The 19,902-nt window shown below is 38.9% G+C and overlaps 1 protein-coding gene across 1 annotated transcript in view; it reads left to right on the forward strand.

The window, feature by feature from the left end:
• The window catches only part of ATP2B1 (ATPase plasma membrane Ca2+ transporting 1), a 133,709-nt gene that overhangs the window by 50,472 nt on the left and 63,335 nt on the right, over window positions 1–19,902 (forward strand). Inside the window, exon 3 of the mRNA XM_039240225.1 lies at window positions 6,636–7,064. Within this exon, the coding sequence (XP_039096156.1) occupies window positions 6,857–7,064 (208 nt within the window). The 5' untranslated portion in view covers window positions 6,636–6,856. The remainder of the gene's footprint in view (window positions 1–6,635; window positions 7,065–19,902) is intronic.

The following is a 19,902-nucleotide window of genomic DNA, read 5'->3' on the forward strand; positions in this document are numbered from 1 at the left end:
CGTGGGTTCGAGCCCCGTGTCGGGCTCTGTGCTGACTGCCAGCTCAGAGCCTGGAGCCTGTTTCGGAGTCTGTTTCTCCCTCTCTCTCTGACCCTCCCCTGCTCACGCTGTCTCTCTGTCTCCTAGAAATAAAAAATATTTTAAAAAAATAAATAGGAATGGAGTTTTAGGGGCATCTGTAAGCATCCCAACTCTTGATTTCTGCTCAAATCATGATCTCACAGTTCAAGCCCTGTGTAGGGCTCTGTACTGACAGTGCAGAGCCTGCTTGAGATTCTCTCTCTCCCTTTTTCTCTCCCCTCCCCCACTTGTGCATGCGTGTGTGTTTGCGCACGCGCTCTCAAAGTAAATATTTTTTAAAAATTAATAGGATTGGAATTTTAAATATTAGAGTTGTCACAAAAAGGGCATGGGCTGTCTTTAGCTATTGAGCTCTCTGACCACACATTTTTTTAGTATCTTGCTCAATTAACCCCAGGGCTCTGAGAGAGTTCTCACTGACCCAGAGTCCTCCAGAGAAACAGAGCCAGTCGGAAATATATATAGAGAGAGAATTATTATGAGGGATTTTCTCAGGCATTTATGGAAACTGAGAATTCCCACTATCTGCCTTCTTCAAACCAATGACCCTGGAAAGCCAATGGTGTAATTTTCTGCCTGAGGCGAGAGGTTGGTGTCTTAGCCTGAGAGCACAAAAGCTGAGAGGTGTTCAAAGCCCCTCTTCAGGTTGTGTTCTATTCAGACCCAGTATGGATTGGGATACCCACCCACCCTGGGGAGGGCCGTCAGCTTTATTTCGTCTGCCTATTCAAATGCTAATCTCATTCAAAAACACCCTAACAGGTACACACAGAAGTAATGTTTAACCAAATATGAGCTCCCTGTGATCCAGTCAAGTTGCCGTAAAATTAACTGTTAAAGACCTATTCCAGTTTTGGACAACTTGTTACAAGAGTTCTGTCTTACATAGCCAGTAACTACCTCTCTGTAGCTTGCTTTCTTTACATTCTAGTATTGTCCTTCAGTACTCCACAGCATCTGTCTAGTCACTTCCTACACTATAAAACTTCAAATGTTTGGGGTTTCCCATCACAGGTCGTTCCTCCCCTAGACTAAGACTCCTCCATTTCTTCAATGCACTAGTTTTCTTGATTCTTCAACATTCTTTTTATTATTAAAGATTATTTATGATTATTACTACTGTTCACACCAGACCAGTGCAAAGTTTAGTGGGCCTGTTATGCATAATACAAATAGAAGTTGGTGACTCTCTTTCATTCATCAGTCTTTTTGATACATTTGGTCTTTATATGTTTTATCTGTGTCGCAGAGTTTCTTTTATATTAGACTATCATCAGAATCCACTTTGCCTGGGACACTTGGGTGGCTCAGTCGGTTAAGTGTCTGACTTCAGCTCAAGTTATGATCCCACAGTCTGTGAGTTCAAACTCTGCGTTGGGCTCTGTGCTGACAGTTCAGAGCCTGCTTTGGATTCTGTGTCTCCCTTCTCTCTGCCCCTCCCCCGCTTAACTCACCCTGTCTCTCTCAAAAATGAATAAATGTTGGGGCACCTGGTTGGCTTAGTCGGTTAAGCGTCCGACTTTCGCTTAGGTCATGATCTTGCGGTTCGTGGGTTCGAGCCCCGCGTTGGGCTCTGTGCTGACTGCCAGCTCAGAGCCTGGAGCCTGTTTCAGAGTCTGTGTCTCCCTCTCTCTCTGGCCCTCCCCTGCTCACGCTGTCTCTCTTTCTCTCTCCTAGAAATAAATAAAAATATTTTTAAAAAATGAATAAGTATTAAAAATTTTTTAAATTAAAGTCTTCTTTTCTTTTAGGTTTAGAAATCTTATTTCTTTAATGACATTCCTCCTCTCAAATGGCTCGGCAGTCCTCCTCATTTGAGGGGAGCAGGGTTATTCTCTGTAGAATATATCTGCAAATATTCTTAACAATAAAAATAGCTGACATGTTTACCATTAACTGTGTTCCAGGCTAAGTTCCAATAGTTTTACTTATATTAACACATTTAAAGAGATGGGTACTGTTTTTGTATCTATATTTTATAGGTGAGCCAGTAATATTATTGGTGTGTATGTCCGAGGTAAAGCAGAATAGATCTGTTTCCTACCTTAATTGATGTTAGAGTCCTGTCGTTACTGCCTGTACCTTGTCTGCAAGAATTTCATGTTACTATATAATAAGAATCCTTTATAGAGCCCTAAAATAAAGCTCCAGCTTCATATTTCACCTCATAACTTACTTTAACTGTTTGCCTGCATTTCTTTGAGTTTTTCTGATATGCGGTCTTTGTGGTTTTTATTGTTGAGCCTAGATAACATCCATACAACCATTTCATGATCTGAGTCAAGTGTTCTTGTGAAAGAAGGAATTGAAATTGCAATCAGTGATTAATTATGAGCTCCACTCATTGCTAGGACCTTAGAGTCATTTTTTTGTCTTTTGAGGGCCTTCCTCATTCATAGTAAAGCCTGTGTCAGTTGGATTCCATCTTATCCTTCTTTTTGAAGACTGTAACTATTTTTGCCTAACTCCAGTCTTAAACTACCTTTGTCTTTTTTCATAATCCCACAAAGACTACCAATAGTCGTTTGACCAGAGAGGTCATCTGGGGATCAGGAATAAGTTATGGAGGCCATAAAAAATCTTCTACACTCTGTTATATCTCAATCCCAAATAGTGTGACCCCCTCTTGTCATATTGTAGTGAATAAACAATAAAACTTTGTTTTCGTCCTGAGCACTTTTGTCCGTCTACTAGTTCAGTGAATGGAGGAGTGAAAGTGGATAGAGAGAAAATTAATTGAAGAGGCTATCGTAGATCCAGAAATCACAACGTCTTGATGTATAACTTGTAGGTAAATTCAAATCCACCCTCTTTTGGAAAGTGACTCTTTTTGCATTTGGTGCTTATTGCCTGGACTTCTTTAAACAGTAGGAGAACTGGACATATTTGGTAATCATGTATTTAACAAAGCTATGTGGGTTGCAGAGTGGTAGAAAATTCAACTTCAATAGGGAACTTACCAATACATTACTTAAAAAATCCGGGGATGGACCATACTGAGATGTGGATTGACCAAGGGGCTTAAGAGATCCAGCACTGGCAGGCACATTCCTTTCCTCTCTCCTTTCCTCACTCTCTGTCTTTCCTTCCCTTTTGGATCCATTCACAGAGGCTTTTGCCTTATCAGATTTAAGTTCAGTAAGAAGAGACAAGTCTCTGCCCCAGAGTCACAGCAGAAGCCGCCTTGCCGCTCTTGGCCTTTGTTGGGTCATATGAGTCGGGGAAGGGCAAATCCCTAAACAAAAAGTGGGAGACAGGATGTTGAGCTGGCAGATAACAAATACCCACTGTAGTGTCCTGAATTCTGATTTTATTAATATCAACTGGTATGTTTGGTGTTATTTGGCTGTTTTTTGACCTATGACCATTTCCAATTGGATCTATATATGTGAAGACTTACAGTAGAGGCAGCGTAGGGGAGGGAGCATGGCTTTTGAGTCACAAAAAGAAATTCAAAGCCTAGCTCTGATATGTCTTATTGTTGAGAAATGGAAGAGAACCTAGTAAGTAACACCCATTTCTCCTGTTTTTGGATTCTGTCAAGAGCAGAAACAATGATTGACATATTGGAGTAAAATCATTAGTTTTAATATTGACAGAACCTGAAATGGAGGATTTGTTTTTTGTGTGACAACAAGGAAGCTCTAATGCTGAGCCCAAACTACACAGTTATTTGCCCCAAACTACACAGTTATTTACCCCACTGCAGCCACTCTGAACAGTAGTTTGTTTTTTTTGTTTTTTTTAACCTGGGTGTCTGTCCCTACCCTAATAACTCACACCAATGCGTAGGAGTTCTCCAGACATCTGGCTTCTTACAGAAGGCAGAAAGGTGAAGAAACCACATCTGTCTAGTTGCTTTTGGAAAATCTGCCAGACCACTTATTTTACCTCAGTAATCAATGGGGTAGGAAGCCGCCATTGAGGAAAATTCTTTTTTGTGGAGGAAACCTGAGGACTGATGACATACATGCCTCCAATACAGAAATTTTGTTAGGAATCTTCTCTCTTGAACACATAACTTATTTTAGAGTTGTCATAATAATTCAGATGCCAGTAAACTCAGGGAGGTTATTGAATAACCACCTCCTCTAGATTTTGGAGTTGCGTTATTCTACTAATTGATGTGTGAGTAGGAGAGAACCACTTTTCCTAGGAGATGAGTAAAATTGGTAATAACTGGGCAAGCAGGGAGGATTTGTGAAGTGGGAGAAAGCAGGCAATGAAGGAAAATGTCTTGTAGAATCTATGGCCATCACATCCTTGCACACAAGGCAAGCAAATTTTCCTCAACCATTTGGTGTGAATTCAGAGTTTTAAACCCATTCTCTTGTCCACTGGTTCTAACAGTGTGCTCTATGCACTGAGAGCATCTGTACCACCTGGGAATTTGTTAGAAAAGCAAATGATGGAGGGACACCTGGGTGGCTCAGTTGGTTAAGCATTCGACTCTTTATTTCGGCTCAGGTCATGATCTCACAGTTCCTGAGTTCAAGCCCTGTCTGGGATATTTTCTCTCTCTCCCTCTCTCTCTCTAAGTATATAAAATAAAGTTAAAAAAACAAAAGATGGAGCCCACCCTAATCCTACTGAATCTAAACTCTGGAGGTGAGGCCCAACCATCTGTATTTTAATCACCTATAAGTGATTTGGATGCATATGAAACTATGAGAACCACATACCATTACAAACATTTTCATAACAGTTTAATAGATGAAGATTAATGCCCTTGCCAGTAATCTTTTCTAGTTCCCAATCACTGAACATTATATTTATTAAATATGGAAGAGTGAGGTATTTGGGGAAGGAGAAAGATTGAATAGGTAAAATAAAGCTTAGGCTTGAGTGCCAATCAGGCATAAACAATAGAGCTGTATTTTCACCCTGTAAGTTTAGATATAATGGCATGATAACTGTTTCAAAATCTAAATGTAGCAGTTAGGTTGCCTAGGTGGCTTAGTTACCTGTCCATCTCTTGAACTCAGCTCAGGTCTTGATCTCACAGTTGTGAGTTCAAGCCCCATAATGGACTTCACATTGGGCTCTGCGCTGGGCATGAAGCCTACTTAAAAAAAAAAAATGGCAGCAAAGAGCATGCCTTTGGATAAAAGGAGTATTAGAATGAGAGAGCACCTAGGGGGTAGTGATTATAATTTGTGGAAGAGGGATTTGAAGATGAGAAAGAAAAAGGTTATATAAAAGGGAGTTTTCAAAGGAAGAATTAACTCAGTAACTGAAGCTGAAGTGGATGGAGTCAAAGATGACTTAGGATTCCAAGCCCGGGTGATTAGAATAATGGTGACTGAGAAAGGGTATTATCTATTTAGGGAATATGATGAATCCAGTGGTTGTATTAGCACTGAGGTGATTAAAGGACATAAATGGAGATAAGAGTTGAACACTCATCTCGGGGCACCTGGGTGGTTCAGTCGGTTGAGCGTCTGGCTTTGGCTTAGGTCATGATCTCACGGTTTGTGGGTTCGAGTCCCCACGTCGAGCTCTGTGCTAACAACTAGCTCAGAGCCTGGAGCCTGCTTCAGATTCTGTATCTCCCTCTTTCTCTGACCCTCCCCTGTTCATGCTGTCTCTCTCTTTCTCCCTCAGAAATAAGTAAAAAAACATTTAAAAAAAAGAGTTGAACACTCATCTTTAAGTAGTTTAGCGTACAATGAGAACTTGAAAGTATTATGAGGAAAATTTAAGTGATGCATCCATTTATTGCTTAAACACTTACTGAATGTCTACCATGTGCCTGGCACTGTTCTTGATTCCCAGGATGTACTAATGGGCAAACGTGACAAACACAAGAGTTGTAGATAATAGTAAAGGCCAGCAAAGAAACAAGAGTGACTCAGGGGTAGAGAATTTCTTTGGGTGGTGGGTCAAAGGAAGAACAGAGGTGGTGACATGTGATAGAAATCATGGTAGAAGATAGTTTTAGGAAGGCAAAAGATGGTGGTGTCACAGAGTAACCAAGGAGAACTGTAGGAAGGCACACTGGGGTGTTTGCTGTGCTTTTTGCCCTTTCAGGGTCTATTTTGTATGAAAAGTTTAGAGTGAATGGTCCATGTATTAGAAGGAACATGGGTTGGATATATCTCAGCTCATCTGTTTTAGGCATTTGTTAACTGTGCAGAAACTCTTCAAATTCACTGAGGCTTACTCTTCTCAGTAGGGTAAGGAGTTAATAACACCTCGTGGGATTACATTGTGATGATTAAATGAGAGAATGAATTTAAAGAAATAGTGCTTGGAATGTAAGTGTTCAGTGATAACTATTAATAACCATAATACTGAATGGGAACATAAAATTCAATCGTGTGAAATCCAGTTTCATTTAATGATGAGATCTAATATTTTGAGATATAATTGTATTTAGTAGTTATACTTTGATATTTTGTCATGCAAAGCACCTTACACACATGAGACTACAGTTAGAAATTTTTTTATGATGATATACTTTGATTAGTTACCTGAGGATATTTAGAAAATATGTTTATATGCATAATGCTGTAAATGATGGATTTTATTAACTTTTAAATATTTTCTTACAGACGTGTACATCTCATGATTGATATGAAGAAACTAGTCATGGGCCAAAGGTCAAGATACTTCTCTGGGAAATGCTGCTGATGCTGCTGCTCTAGAAAGTCCTACAATGAGTGTTTGGTTTAAGAGAGATTTTCATATTTAAAAAATTTTCATCTTGGAAATACATCAAGTGAAAATTGGAGTCTTTTGGGAAACATTTTCCTTCTAATAAATAATACTTGTAATGGACGACATGGCAAACAACTCAGTTGCATATAGTGGAGTAAAAAACTCTTTGAAGGAAGCTAATCATGACGGGGACTTTGGAATTACGCTCGCGGAGCTGCGGGCTCTCATGGAGCTCAGGTCTACAGATGCATTACGAAAAATACAGGAAAGCTATGGAGACGTCTATGGAATTTGCAGCAGGTTGAAAACATCTCCCAATGAAGGTGAGTTGTATTATGTTTGTCCTTAGTTCTTTGCACAGAAAGTACGGTCAATTTGGCTCATTAACAAACATGTTTATACAGACTTGGTTATATCATAATTTTAGTGACATTAAGATGGGTTAGTTATCAGATTGCTGCAATTACCAGAACTTTAGATCAAGAGATAATGTTTCAAATTAATTTATATATATATGTTTTTAACATTTATTCATTTTTGAGAGGCAGAGAAACAGAGCATGGGTAGGGGAGGGGAAGAGAGAAAGGAAGACACAGAATCCCAAGCAGGCTCCAGGCTCTGAGCTATGTTCACAGAGCCCGACTTGGGTTCATGAACTGTGAGATCATGACCTGAGCCAAAGTCCGACGCTTAACTGAGCCACCCAGGCACCCCTAATTTATATATTTTAGGTTGGTGGGAGGAAATAGTTGTAGTGATGTGCATATTATTGCTGCTTGTGTACAATAACAAGATTGTCTTTCCACTGGAATTATAGAGGATGGAATCCCCCCAGGGGATTCAGTGAAAATAAATCTTGCTCACTTCATTTTATAAGGTGGCTTAAAATAGTTGTCACTGCTAGTAGCTGACCAGATTGTTTTTAACCTAAACTTTAGTAATTAGTTCAGAAGGTACTAAAGATTAGATGCCAATTTTTTTTTTACCTAGCAGGCATTTCCTTTAATGAAAACTAATTTTCAGTCTTAGAATTATGTTCAGTTTGCCTGTTTCAAGGAAATCTTCAGTTTCATAATTCTCAATTTGTAGTAAGCTTCTTCTTGAGAATCAAGAATGGAAAGGTTATTATAATTTAATTGCATTATGGTCTTTGAAACGGTTTGAAAGAGAGGACCTTTTATACATTCATCATGTGAAATAGAAAATTCAGGTTTAAAAAGTTTCAGAAAGGCATTTCCTGGTTACAAAGGAGGGAGGAAGGTATATGAATGTTTGGTGATTGCACTTTATTTTAATAAGGATGGGCAGTTATTAATGATAAAAGTTAAAAGTATACTAATACACATTCCAAAGCCAGTTCCTGAGAAATTGTGCAGAAATGTTTTTCTTTAAGCTTATTTATTTTTAAGTAATCTAAGAAGTGGTAGGTAATTAATTTTTCTGAAGTGGCATGATCTTGAGGAATCCGGTATCAGCATTCACACATCATTCACACATGTCTGAAAAGGGCTTCCCTGATCACTTGGAGTATGTTCTTTTTTCTGCAAGACTTCTTAAGTCTTCCATATCTTCTGGATCTTTTCCTTAAGTCAGAACCACTATAAATGTGGGCTTCTTAATTATCCCTTAATATACTGTACCATTCTAAGGTAGCTGGGATCCCTACTGTTGGTGTAAAATATAGGAATCAGGAACAAACCCATGGACTTTAACAGATAGTAATTTAACAAAATTTGTTGCTTGTTCATTATGCAAACCCATTTTAAAATATTAACTTTATATCTTGTTTAGAGATTTGTACATTGATGTGCTGTTCTCAGTTGGTAATTCATTAATTCAACTATATGTACTTTCTCCGTTAACCTAAAACCTAATGGATGTTTCATAATCACCACATTGATAGGAAACGTTATAAAAAGCCCTCAAATATAACAACATAGTTTGTTCATAAAAAGTGATAATGAACTTCAGTTTCAGATCACCTAACTGCACATCCCTCAACCATGTCTTTGTATTCCTCTTAGTTAAGCAAAAGTCTCATCTTCTAGTAACTGAACATCCCAACATGTTCTCTTCTCATTTTTAATAGACATGATTTTCATTTGTTTGTATTGTACTTTCTTTTGTAATATTTTTTATATTATTTTTTGTGTTATTTTGGGCAGTACTCCTGACATTGATTTTGGTTTAATTAATGAAGTTTATTAAGCTAACTGAAAATGTTTGCATTTAATACAGTAGTTTTGAAATTTGGGGAGGAGATGGTTATGTACCTTTCTAACAACATAATGGAAGCTGTTGATAATCTCTAGAAATTACTCACCTAAGCACTCAAAATTTGATGTGCATTGTTGCTGCTGTGTGATATGAAATATATTCTTCTCTTTTATTAGAAAATTCTTGTTCATCTTCTTCCCTAGTATTGTGAATTTTTATTAAAATATGTACAAACTTTTGTCTTTACTGGCTGTATATAAACAGTTTGTCATTTTGAAAGATTCTTTCAAAGAATGTGAAAAAGCCATTTTAAGTATTATGTTTGTGTTTATACTTGTAAGATTAAATAAAAAACAGCACCAGCCTTCATAGGAATATTGTTTCCAGAGGAATAGTTTTAGTTTAATTTAGAAATAATTATTCAGAAAGCTAATGAACATTTTGTCACTGATGAGCTAGGCAAATGATAGTAAATAAATTCTCATCAGGGATAACCAGCTAGGGGTTTGTATGCCCAAAAAAATGATCCAGACAAGTACTCTTTTGTCAATATGACCTGCTTATTGTGAGAGAAAGGGAGATTAAAATAATTTTTTAAAGAACATGAATTTTGATTAGGTAAAACTGAAGTTTATTTCTTTAATTCTTTCACTAATTCATTCACTGATATATATAGTCTTTCATCAGATCTAGGTTGTTAATTGCTATATATTGTATATTCGCTCTAAAAAAAGAGTTACTGTTGGCAGTTTTAATTTAATTTAATTTAATTATAAGTGTGTAATTAAGTTACAGCCCAATTTCAGCAATGTTAACACATTATAAGAATATGTGCACTGTAGAATTGCTGGGTTATTCTGTCTGCTCTGTGGCAGGTACTTTTCTTGGCTGGGTAGATATATTCGTGACTAGAACAGTCCCTGACTTCTTGTTACAAAGGGGAGACAAGTTTACAAGACAGCTAGATGAAATGCATAGTGTATTATTGATGTGTGCTTACTAGGAAGTCAGTGGAAAATGAAAATTAGAAATATTGGGGATGTGGCTATTAGATCACTATAAAGTCTGGAGGAGAAATGGCTTACGACATTTCTTAAGAGCAGTTACAATAAAAATAATACATAGGTAATGCTTTTTTTCCCCAGTAGGTTGTTATTAGCAATTACAAATATTAATTCATTTTATCCTCACGACAACCTTGTCCTTTTTTACAGCCACAGAATCCACAACACAAAAAGGTTAATCGGCTTACCCAAAGTCTCAGAGCTCTTCAGGTGCCAGAGCAGGGATTCAAACCTTGATACTCTAGTTACAGAAAACAAGCTCTTAACCACTGTATTATATATTGCCTGTTATTAAAGTTCAGCTCATACAGCTTGCAAAAGAGTTGAGAATATTGAGAAAGAGGTACTTGTGTTCTGTCTTCTCAAAAGTATTTTTTGTTGGCAGGAGTATCATGGTGAGAACAATTTTGAGTTTACTAAAGGTTCTGTTGCTCAGTTAGTCTTTTTAAAATATGCCCTGTTCAGGAAGTGGTATCTGTTTTCTTCCCCATTTAGCCTGCTAATTTACTGCTCATCTTCCAACATAGTACTCCTTTAACTGGATTTGAGGCATTCTTAATGTGTACTGATTAATAGGAAGTATTTTGAGCCAGATGTGACTTTCATATTAAGAACTTAACCACCTCTACTCTTAAAAGAATTGGAAGTATAAATTTTAAGGTTAACTGAAATCAAGACCTGTCACTTCATATTTCAGCTTTGTCTATTAGAGCAAACACCTATCTTAAGAGTGTCAGAATCCAAGAATATACTTTTATGACAGAATTACCTTCTTACAACATCCTAACTACATGCAATTATCCCTGTAGTTTTTTTTCTTCATTATCTTTATTGTTTTCCTGTATTGATTTCCTTATTCCTGTTGTAAATCCTGTTTCTTGATCCTTTTACTTTTAACCTAGCTTTCGGTACCTTTTCTACTTTAATGTATTCCTATGTTATCTATGTTATATTTTATATTGGATGGTAGAGTAGACTGTCTAAAAAGATTTCTGGAATAAAGATCTCTAGCCCTGGTATCATATTTATCATTCAGTAGTACCACATTAAACAAGGGATAACAATGAATGCATACAGATTAAAGACAGGTACTGAGTGGTATTCTGTTAAGAGGCATGGATGGCTTCATAGTGTTGTAACGAGGCAAGAAAGTAAATGAGACACTAAGCTTCTTAAGTAGTAGTTGCTAAAATTAGGTGTAAGAGAGAAAAAAAGCCAAGGGGATAAGAAAAGGAAACAGTGGTAGAAACAAAAGAGGTGTGTGGTAGGAAGCAAGGTAAAGTCAACAGTAATTGTCTGTGGCTGACTAATGTTTCCATAATGTTTCAGATGGCAGTTTATATTTGCACTCCTAGCAGTAAAGGCTGTTAGTAATGGTGTGCTTTGACCAGATCTTTAATATGTAATGTAAGAAAACTAACACTCATACATGGAAGTATATTTTAATTCTAAAAAAAGGAAAAATCAGCCTTTTGCCCAGCAGGAATCATTGTTGACTTATAAGCTACTGCAAGAATCCTCTGATGCTCTGATGGATGTACTTGGTTATACAGGTTGGCAGAGCTCTTTCAGGCACTCAGCAAGGATTTCCATTGCCATGGTATGCCAGCCACCTGTATTTTAATACTTGTATAGAGTTACCAACAAGGGTTTGATATTGATAATCCTGCATTATCTCCTCTCCTTGTTCTGGAAATTTATTGCTGCTGTAATAGAGAATTATACATTTAATTAAATACCTGCTCAGCTCACTAGTTTTCATTGCTTATGAATTTTTTGAAGGTAGTTCTAACACTGCTTCTAATTTATTGCGTATATATTATTTCTTAAAGTTGTGCTTGATAGAGTCTGAAGTAGTATAACACACTTGTTTTTTTTATTTCCAATTGACATATTTTGTAAACATTTAAACACATATTTTTATTTTGCAATGCTCTTATCCCTTTTTTTAATTGTAAATTCACATGTACTTTTTTCTTTCATAGTTTATTGTCAAGTTGGTTTCCATGTAACACCAAGTGCTCATCCCGACAAGTGCCCTCCTCCATGCTCACCACCCCCTTTCCCTCGCCCCCACCCCCATCAGCCCTCAGTGTGTTCTCAGAATTCAAGAGTCTCTCATGGTTTGCCTCCCTCCCTCTCCCCCGCTATTTTTCCCCTTCTCCTCCCCCATGGTCCTCTGTTAAGTTCCTCCTAATCCACCTATATGTGCAAACATATGGTATCTGTCCTTCTCTGCCTGACTTACTTTGCTCAGCATAACACCCTCGAGTTCTGTCCACGTTGCTACAGATGGCCAGATTTCATTCTTTCTCATTGCCATGTAGTATTCCATCGTATAGATAAACCATATCTTGATCCCTTTGTCAGTTGATGGACATTTAGGCTCTTTCCCAGTTTTGGCTGTTGTTGAGAATGCTGCTGGGAACATTGGGGTACATGTGCCCCTATGCATCAGCACTCCTGTATCCCTTGGGTAAATTCCTAGCAGTGCTATTGCTGGGTCATAGGGGAGTTCTGTTGTTAATTTTTTAAGGAACCACCACACTGTTTTCCAGAGGGGCTGCACCAGTTTACATTCCCACCAATGGTGTAGGAGGGTGCCCGTTTCTCCACATCCTCGCCAGCATCTCTAGTCTCCTGATTTGTTCATTTTAGCCATTCTGACCAGCGTGAGGTGGTACCTCAGTGTGGTTTTGATTTGTATTTCCCTGATGATGAGGGACGCTGAGCATTGTTTCATGTGTCTGTTGGCCATCTGGATGTCCTCTTTGGAGAAGTATCTGTTCATGTCTTCTGCCCATTTCTTCACTGGATTATTTGTTTTTCAGGTGTGCAGTTCGGTGAGTTCCTAATAGATTTTGGATACTAGCCCTTTATCTGATATGTCATTTGCAACCGTCTTTTCCCGATCTGTTGGTTGCCTATTAGCTTTATTGATTGTTTGCCGTGCAGAAGCTTTTTATCTTGGTTAGGTCCAAATAGTCCATTTGTGCTCTTGATTCCCTTGCCTTTGGGGATGTGTCAAGTAAGAAATTGATATGGTTGAGGTCAAGGAGGATGTTTCCTGCTTTCTCCTCTAGGGTTTTGATGGTTTCTTGTCTCAGCGTTCAGGTCCTTTATCCATTTTGAGTTTATTTTTGTGTATGATGTGAGAAAATGATCTAGTTTCATTCTTTTGCACGTTGCTGTCCAGTTCTTCCAGCACCCAGTTCTCCCAGGCTGTCTTTTTTCCATTGGATACTCTTTTCCTGCTTTGTCAAAGATTAGTTGGCCATACATTTGTGGGTCCCATTCTGAGTTCTCTATTCTATTCCATTGGCCTATGTGTCTGTTTTTGTGCCAGTACCATACTGTCTTGATGATTACAGCTTTGTAGTAGAGGCTGAAGTCTGGGATGGTGATGCCTCCCGTTTTGGTTTTCTTCTTCAATTATTACTTTGGCTATACGGGGTCTTTTGTGGTTCCATACAAATTTTAGGATAGTTTGTTCTAGCTTTGAGAAGAATGCTGGTGCAATTTTGATTGGGATTGCATTGAATGTGTAGATTGCTTTGGATAGTAATGACATTTTAACAGTATTTATTCTTTTGATCCGTGAACATGGAATGTTTTTCCATTTCTTTGTGTCTTCTTTAATTTCCTTCATAAGTTTTCTGTAGTTTTCATCATACAGATCTCTTATATCTCTGGTTAGGTTTATTCCTAGGTATTGTATGTTTTTTTGTGCAATTGTCAATGAGATCAGTTTCTTGATTTCTCTTTCTGTTGCTTCATTATTGGTGTATAAAAATGCAACTGATTTCTGTGTGTTGATTTTGTACCCTGTAACTTTGCTGAATTCATGGATCAGTTCTAGTAAGCTTCTGGTGGAGTCTGTTGAATTTTCTATGTAGGGTATCCTGTTGTCTGCAAAAAGTGAAAGTTTGACTTCTTCTTTGCCAATTCTGATGCCTTTATTTCCTTTTGTTGTCTGATGGCTGATGCTAGGACTTCCAGCACTATATTAAACAACAAGTGGTGAGAGTGGACATCCATGTCATGTTCCTGATTTCAGGAGGAAAGCTTTCAGTTTTTCCCCATTGAGGATGATGTTAGCTGAGGGCTTCTCATAGATGGTTTTTATGATGTTTAAGTAAGTTCCTTCTATTCAGACTTTGTTGAGGGTCTTGATTAAGAAGGATGCTATATTTAGTCAAATGCTTTTTCTGCATCAACAGGATCATATGGTTTTTATCTTTTCTTTTGATGTGATGTGTCACATTGATTGATATGTGAATATTGAACCAACCCTTTAACCCAGGAATGAATCCCACTTGATCTTGGTGGATAATTCTTTTTATGTGCTGTTGAATTTGATTTGCAAGTATCTTGATGATTTTTGCATCCGTATTCATCAAGGATATTGGCCTGTAGTTCTCTTTTTTTTGCTGGGTGTCTGTTCTTCTTGGGAGTCAAAGTGATGCTGGCTTTCTAGAATGAGTCTGGAAGTTTTCCTTCGATTTCTATTTTTTGGAACAGCTGGAGAAGAATGGGTCTTAACTCTGTTTTAAATGTCTGGTAGAATTCCCCAGGGAAGCCATCTGGCCCAGGGCTCTTATTTGTTGGGAGATTTTTGATAACTGATTCAATTTCTTCACTAGTTATGTGTCTGTTCAGGTTTTCTATCTCTTCCTTTGTGAATTTTGGTAGTGAGTGTGTGTTTAGGAATCTTTCCATTTCTTCTGTGTTGTCCAGTTTGTTGGCATATAATTTTTCATAGTATTCCCTGATAATTGCTTGTATTTCTGAGAGATTGGTTGTAATAAGTCCATTTTCATTCATGATTTTGTCTATTTGGGTGCTCTCTCTTTTCGAGAAGCCTGGCTAAAGGTTTGTCAGTTTTGTTTATTTTTTCAAAGAACCAACTCTTGATTTCATTGATCTGTTCAACTGTCTTTTTGGATTCTATATTGTTTATTTCTGCCCTGATTTATATTATTTCTCTTATCCTACTGGGTTTGGAGTGTTCTTGTTGCTCTCCTCCTAGTTCCTTTAAGTGCGCTGTTAGATTTTATACTTGGGCTTTTTCTAATTTCTTGAAATAGGCCTGGAGTGCAGTGTACTTTCCTCTTAGGACTGCCTTTGCTGCATCCTATAGAGTTTGAATTGTTGTATTTTCATTTTTCATTCGTTTCCATATATTTTTTAATTTCTTCTCTAATTGCTTGATTGGCGCATTCATTCTTCAGTAGGGTGTTCTTTAACCTCTATGTTTTTGGAAGTTTTCCAGGCTTCTTCCTGGGGTTGATTTCAAGTTTCATAGCGTTGTGATCTGAAAGTGTACATGGTATGATCTCAATTCTTTTATATTTATTGAGGGCTGCTTTATGTCCCAGTATGTGTTCTATCTTGGAGAATGTACCATGCGCACTTGAGAAGAAAGTGAATTCCATGGCCTCAGGATGTAGAGTTCTAAATATATCTGTCAAATCTATCTGGTCCAATGTGTCATTCAAGTCCATTGTTTATTTAGTGGTTTTCTGTCTAGTTGATCTATCCATTGCTGTAAGTGGAGTATTAAAGTCCCCTGCTCTTAGCACATTCTTATCAATAAGATTGTTTCTGTTTGTGGTTGTTTTATGTATTTGAGTGCTTCCGAATTCAGTGCATAGACATTTATAATTGTTAGCTCTTCCTGATGGATACAAGGTCCTGATGGATCTTGTAATTATTATATAATGCCCTTCTTCATCCCTGGTTACTGCCTCAACTTTAAAGTCCAGTTTGTCTGATTATAAGAATGGCTGCTCCGGCTTTTTCTTGATTTCCAGTAGCATGATAGATATTTCTCCATCCCCTTACTTTCAATCTGAAGGTGTCCTCAGGTGTAAAATGAGTCTGGTGTAGACAGCAAATAGATGGATTTTGTGTTTTTATCCATTCTGCTACCCTGTATCTTTTGATTGGAGCATTTAGTCCATTTAAATTCAGTTCTGTTATTGAAAAATATGGGTTTAGAGTCATTGTGTTCCTTGTAGGGTTCATGCTTGTTGTGGTGTCTCTGGTACCTTGTATTCCTTGCAATATCTCCCTTATAGAGCCCTCATAGAGTCCCCCTCAGGATTTCTTGTAGGGCTGGTATAGGGGTGATGAATTCTTTCAATTTTTGTTTATTTGGGAAGACTTTTATCTCTCTTTCTATTCTGCATGACAGGCTTGCTGGATAGAGGAATCTTGGCTGCATATTTTTTCTCTTCATCACATTGAAGATTTCCTACCATTCCTTTCTGGCCTGTCAGGTTTCAGTAGATAGGTCTGTCACCACTCTGATAGGCCTCCCTTTGTATGTTAGGGTCCTTTTATCCCTAGCTGCTTTCAGAATTTTCTCTTTGTCCTTTTATCTTGCCAGTTTCACTCTGATATGTCGTTCAGAAGATCAATTCAAGTTACGTCTGAGGGGAGTTCTCTGTGCCTCTTGGATTTCTGTGTCTGTTTCCTTCTCCAGATTGGGGAAGTTCTCTGCTATAATTTGTTCAAGGACTCCCTCAGCGCCTTTCCCTCTCTCTTCCTCTTCTGGAATTCCTATGATACGGATATTGTTCCCTTTGATTGTATCACTCAGTTCTCGAACTCTCCTTCCGTGCTCCTGGATCAGTTTATCTCTCTTTTTCTTGGCTTCCTCTTTTTCTATAATTGTGTCTTCTAATTCACCTATTCTCCTCTCTGACTCTTTAATCCGTGCTTTGGACACCTCCATTTTATTATGTATCTCATTGATAACACTTTTAATTCATCATAACTATTTTTGAGCTCCATAGTGTTTGTAGCAATAGCTTCTCTGATGTCCTCCATGCCTTTTTCAAGCCCAGTGATTAATTTTATGACTATTGTTCTAAATTCTTGTTCAGTTATGTTGCTTATATCTGCTTTGAGCAGTTCTTTAGCTGTCATTTCTTCCTGGACTTTCTTTAGAAGAGAGTTCTTCCATTTTGTCATTTTGGCTAGCTTTCTGTCTCTTCTCAGTTTTAAAAGCTTGTTATGGGGTCTGCACCTGCGAGTACTACTGTATTAAAGAAGGCTCATTGAGTTGGACATCCAGGGCCTGTCCATTCAGAAAGTGTTCTTTTAATGGTGTCTCTTGGTCTCTCTTGTTGAGACTTTATTTCCCTACTCTTAGTGGTATTTGGGACTCTCCACCATGTGTATTTTGGCCTGTTTCTTGAGGTAGCCCTGGAAAGAAAAATAGACAAACACACAGGGAACAAAGGCACACAAATGCACAGACAAATCCAACAAACAAGCAAACCAAAAAGGAAAAAGGAAAAAACCCAAAAGACAAAGAACAGTCTAAAAGCATAAAACTAGAATTCCCAGCTACGGATAAAGAGCAGGGTGTGTGTAGTGCTGATGGAAGAGCATATAGAAAGAGAGAAATGACAGAGGCAGGAGAAAAGCGAAATTGGACAATGACCAGGCAGAGAGACTAAGAGGCTTAATTCAGAGAGAGAAAGAGGAGAATATGGTAGGAGGTGAGGAGAAAGAAACGAAGATAATGTTACTCAGAGAAACTGTGTAGTCTGATTACTCCAGAGAGAGAGAGAGAGAGAGAGAGGAGGGTAATGGTGGAGGTGTAGAATATACATCTAGAGAATGGATTAAATGTGACTGTTTAAGCAAACCAGTAACCAGAGTGCCCAGTCCAGCAGAGGGGAGGAATACAAATGAGACAAGGGAAAATATATTTGAATAGAAAGAATTGATCTAGAATTAATCACGGCAGTGTATCCATGTTGGTCTTTTCCCGGGCTCTGGTACCAAAAAAAAAAAAGCAGCTCTCCAGCACGGAAGGGCATGGTTTGGTGCAGGCAGGTTCGCCTCCACTGCAGGTCTGCCAGCCGCTCCCTGAGGTTCTGCTTTGGTGGTTGTGGGAGAAAAATGGTAGCACCATAGTCCCTTCTCGAACCAAGCGTTGCAAATCACTTTTGGGTCCGATCTCCCTGTGCCTCGGGCATAGCCCAGGTGGTTCGTGTTCTGTGTCCTAATCCATGCCTCGTTTCCAAATCTTAGTCCATGTGCTTTATTGATACCACTCAAAATGTAATCCCACAGGCCTGCCACTTCCCACCCAGGGGTGGGGCCAGGAGAGCAGGAGAGCAGTTTCAGGCTGGGCTGCGTCCCTGCCGGGGATCGAGCTGGGAGAGCAGTGGAGCAGTTTCAGTGCGGTTTGCTCCCCAGCCAGGAATCAAGCCAGGAGAGCAGCGGAACAGTTTCAGGCCGGGTTGCTTCCCAGCCAGGGATTGAGCTGGGAGAGCAGTGGAGCAGTTTCTCCTGGTGCTGCCTGGGACCGGGGCACCCAGCCCAAAGTCAGTGCCACAGCTAGAAATAGGATCACTCTCCATCTGGAGCTGAGGTTTTTCTCTTCTTCAGGTACAGTTTCTAGCTGCTTTTTCTCTTCCCCTCGACTCTCTGTGGCTCCCTCCCCTCCCTCCATGTCTCTGGGTTCCGGTCCGTTTTTATCTTCCCCAGTTTGCACTCACACACTTAGGAGGTTGTCTTCTTACTGGACTCTGTCTCTTTTCCTCCCAGACTCCTGCAGTTCAGTGTCCTATGGCTTCAGACCTTCTCTGTTTGAGGGATGGGAGCGAGCAAAATGTACAGAGCTTCCTACTTCTCTGCCATCTTGCCTCCCTCCCAACACAGTTGTTTTAAGTTGAGTTTTCTGAGTGAAATAGACATATTTCCTTTCATTTTTTTGGTCAGTTATTGTTTTTTTAATCATCTTTACACCCAATGTGGGGCTTGAACTCACGACTCCTACAAGAGTTGCATGGAGCTCGAACTCACGACTCCTACAAGAGTTGCATGTTCTTCTTCTTTTTTTGTTTTAAGGTTTGTTTATTTTGAGAGAGAGAGAGAGGGAGAGAGAATGAGAGAGAGAGAATGAGAATGAGCAGGGGAGGGACTGAGAAAGAGGGAGAGAGAATCCCAAGTGGGCTCTGCACTGTCATTGCAGAGCCCCACGTGGGGCTTGATCTCATGACTGTGAGATCATGAGCTGAGCTAAAATCAAGAGGTGGATGCTTAACCTACTGAGCCACCCAGGCAACCCAAGAGTTGCATGTTCTTCTTTCTGAGCTAACCAGGCACCCTTATATTTCCTTTTTAAACCATTCTGTTCTGGTTTTCTTAATATTAGATTCTTACGGTTTTCTTTTTACGTATTTGGCGAGTCATGTATCAGCCTTCTGTGTTTTCCTTTAGACATTGGTGGTCCTTAGGTTTCCATTTATCTCAGCACCTCCTCTTTGTACACTCTCCTTGGATGATGCCATACACATCTAAGACTTCACGCGTCATTTGGATGCTGGTATTTCCCAAACCTGTAGCTCCAGTCCACATTTTTACCCCAAGCCTTGGGCCTGGAAGTCGGATTTGTTTTAGGCATCTTATTTTCTCAACCTTTCCAGACTTATTTTCTGAAAGCATACTCTCTTTTTCCCTTTTTTAACAAAGCCATTACATTCATCTTTTTATCCCCCTAAAATGTTTATTTTTGAGAGAGAGAGGTGAAGAGAGAGAATCCCAAGCACGCTCCACGCTCAGTGCAGAGCACAGTGCAGGGCTCAAATTCATGAACTTTGAGGTCATGACCTGAGCCAAGATCAAGAATTGGATGCTTAACTGACTGAGCCACTCAGGCATTCCAGTTACATATGTCTTTTAAGTGGCCTGGACTTTGACAGGAAACTTTCACCCACTCTCACTTGATTGATAAGACCTGGAAAAAGAAAAATCACATAATTCTGAGACTGTTAACCTTAAATAAAACAAGTGGTAATTTAATTAAACAAAGATGAGTTTATTCAGGAATAGCAGGGGGATTGAAATTCAAGACAAG

The sequence above is a fragment of the Hyaena hyaena genome, unplaced genomic scaffold (genome assembly GCF_003009895.1).
Source record: "Hyaena hyaena isolate Hyena2069 unplaced genomic scaffold, ASM300989v1 scaffold_170, whole genome shotgun sequence".
In the NCBI taxonomy this organism is placed as follows: domain Eukaryota; kingdom Metazoa; phylum Chordata; class Mammalia; order Carnivora; family Hyaenidae; genus Hyaena; species Hyaena hyaena.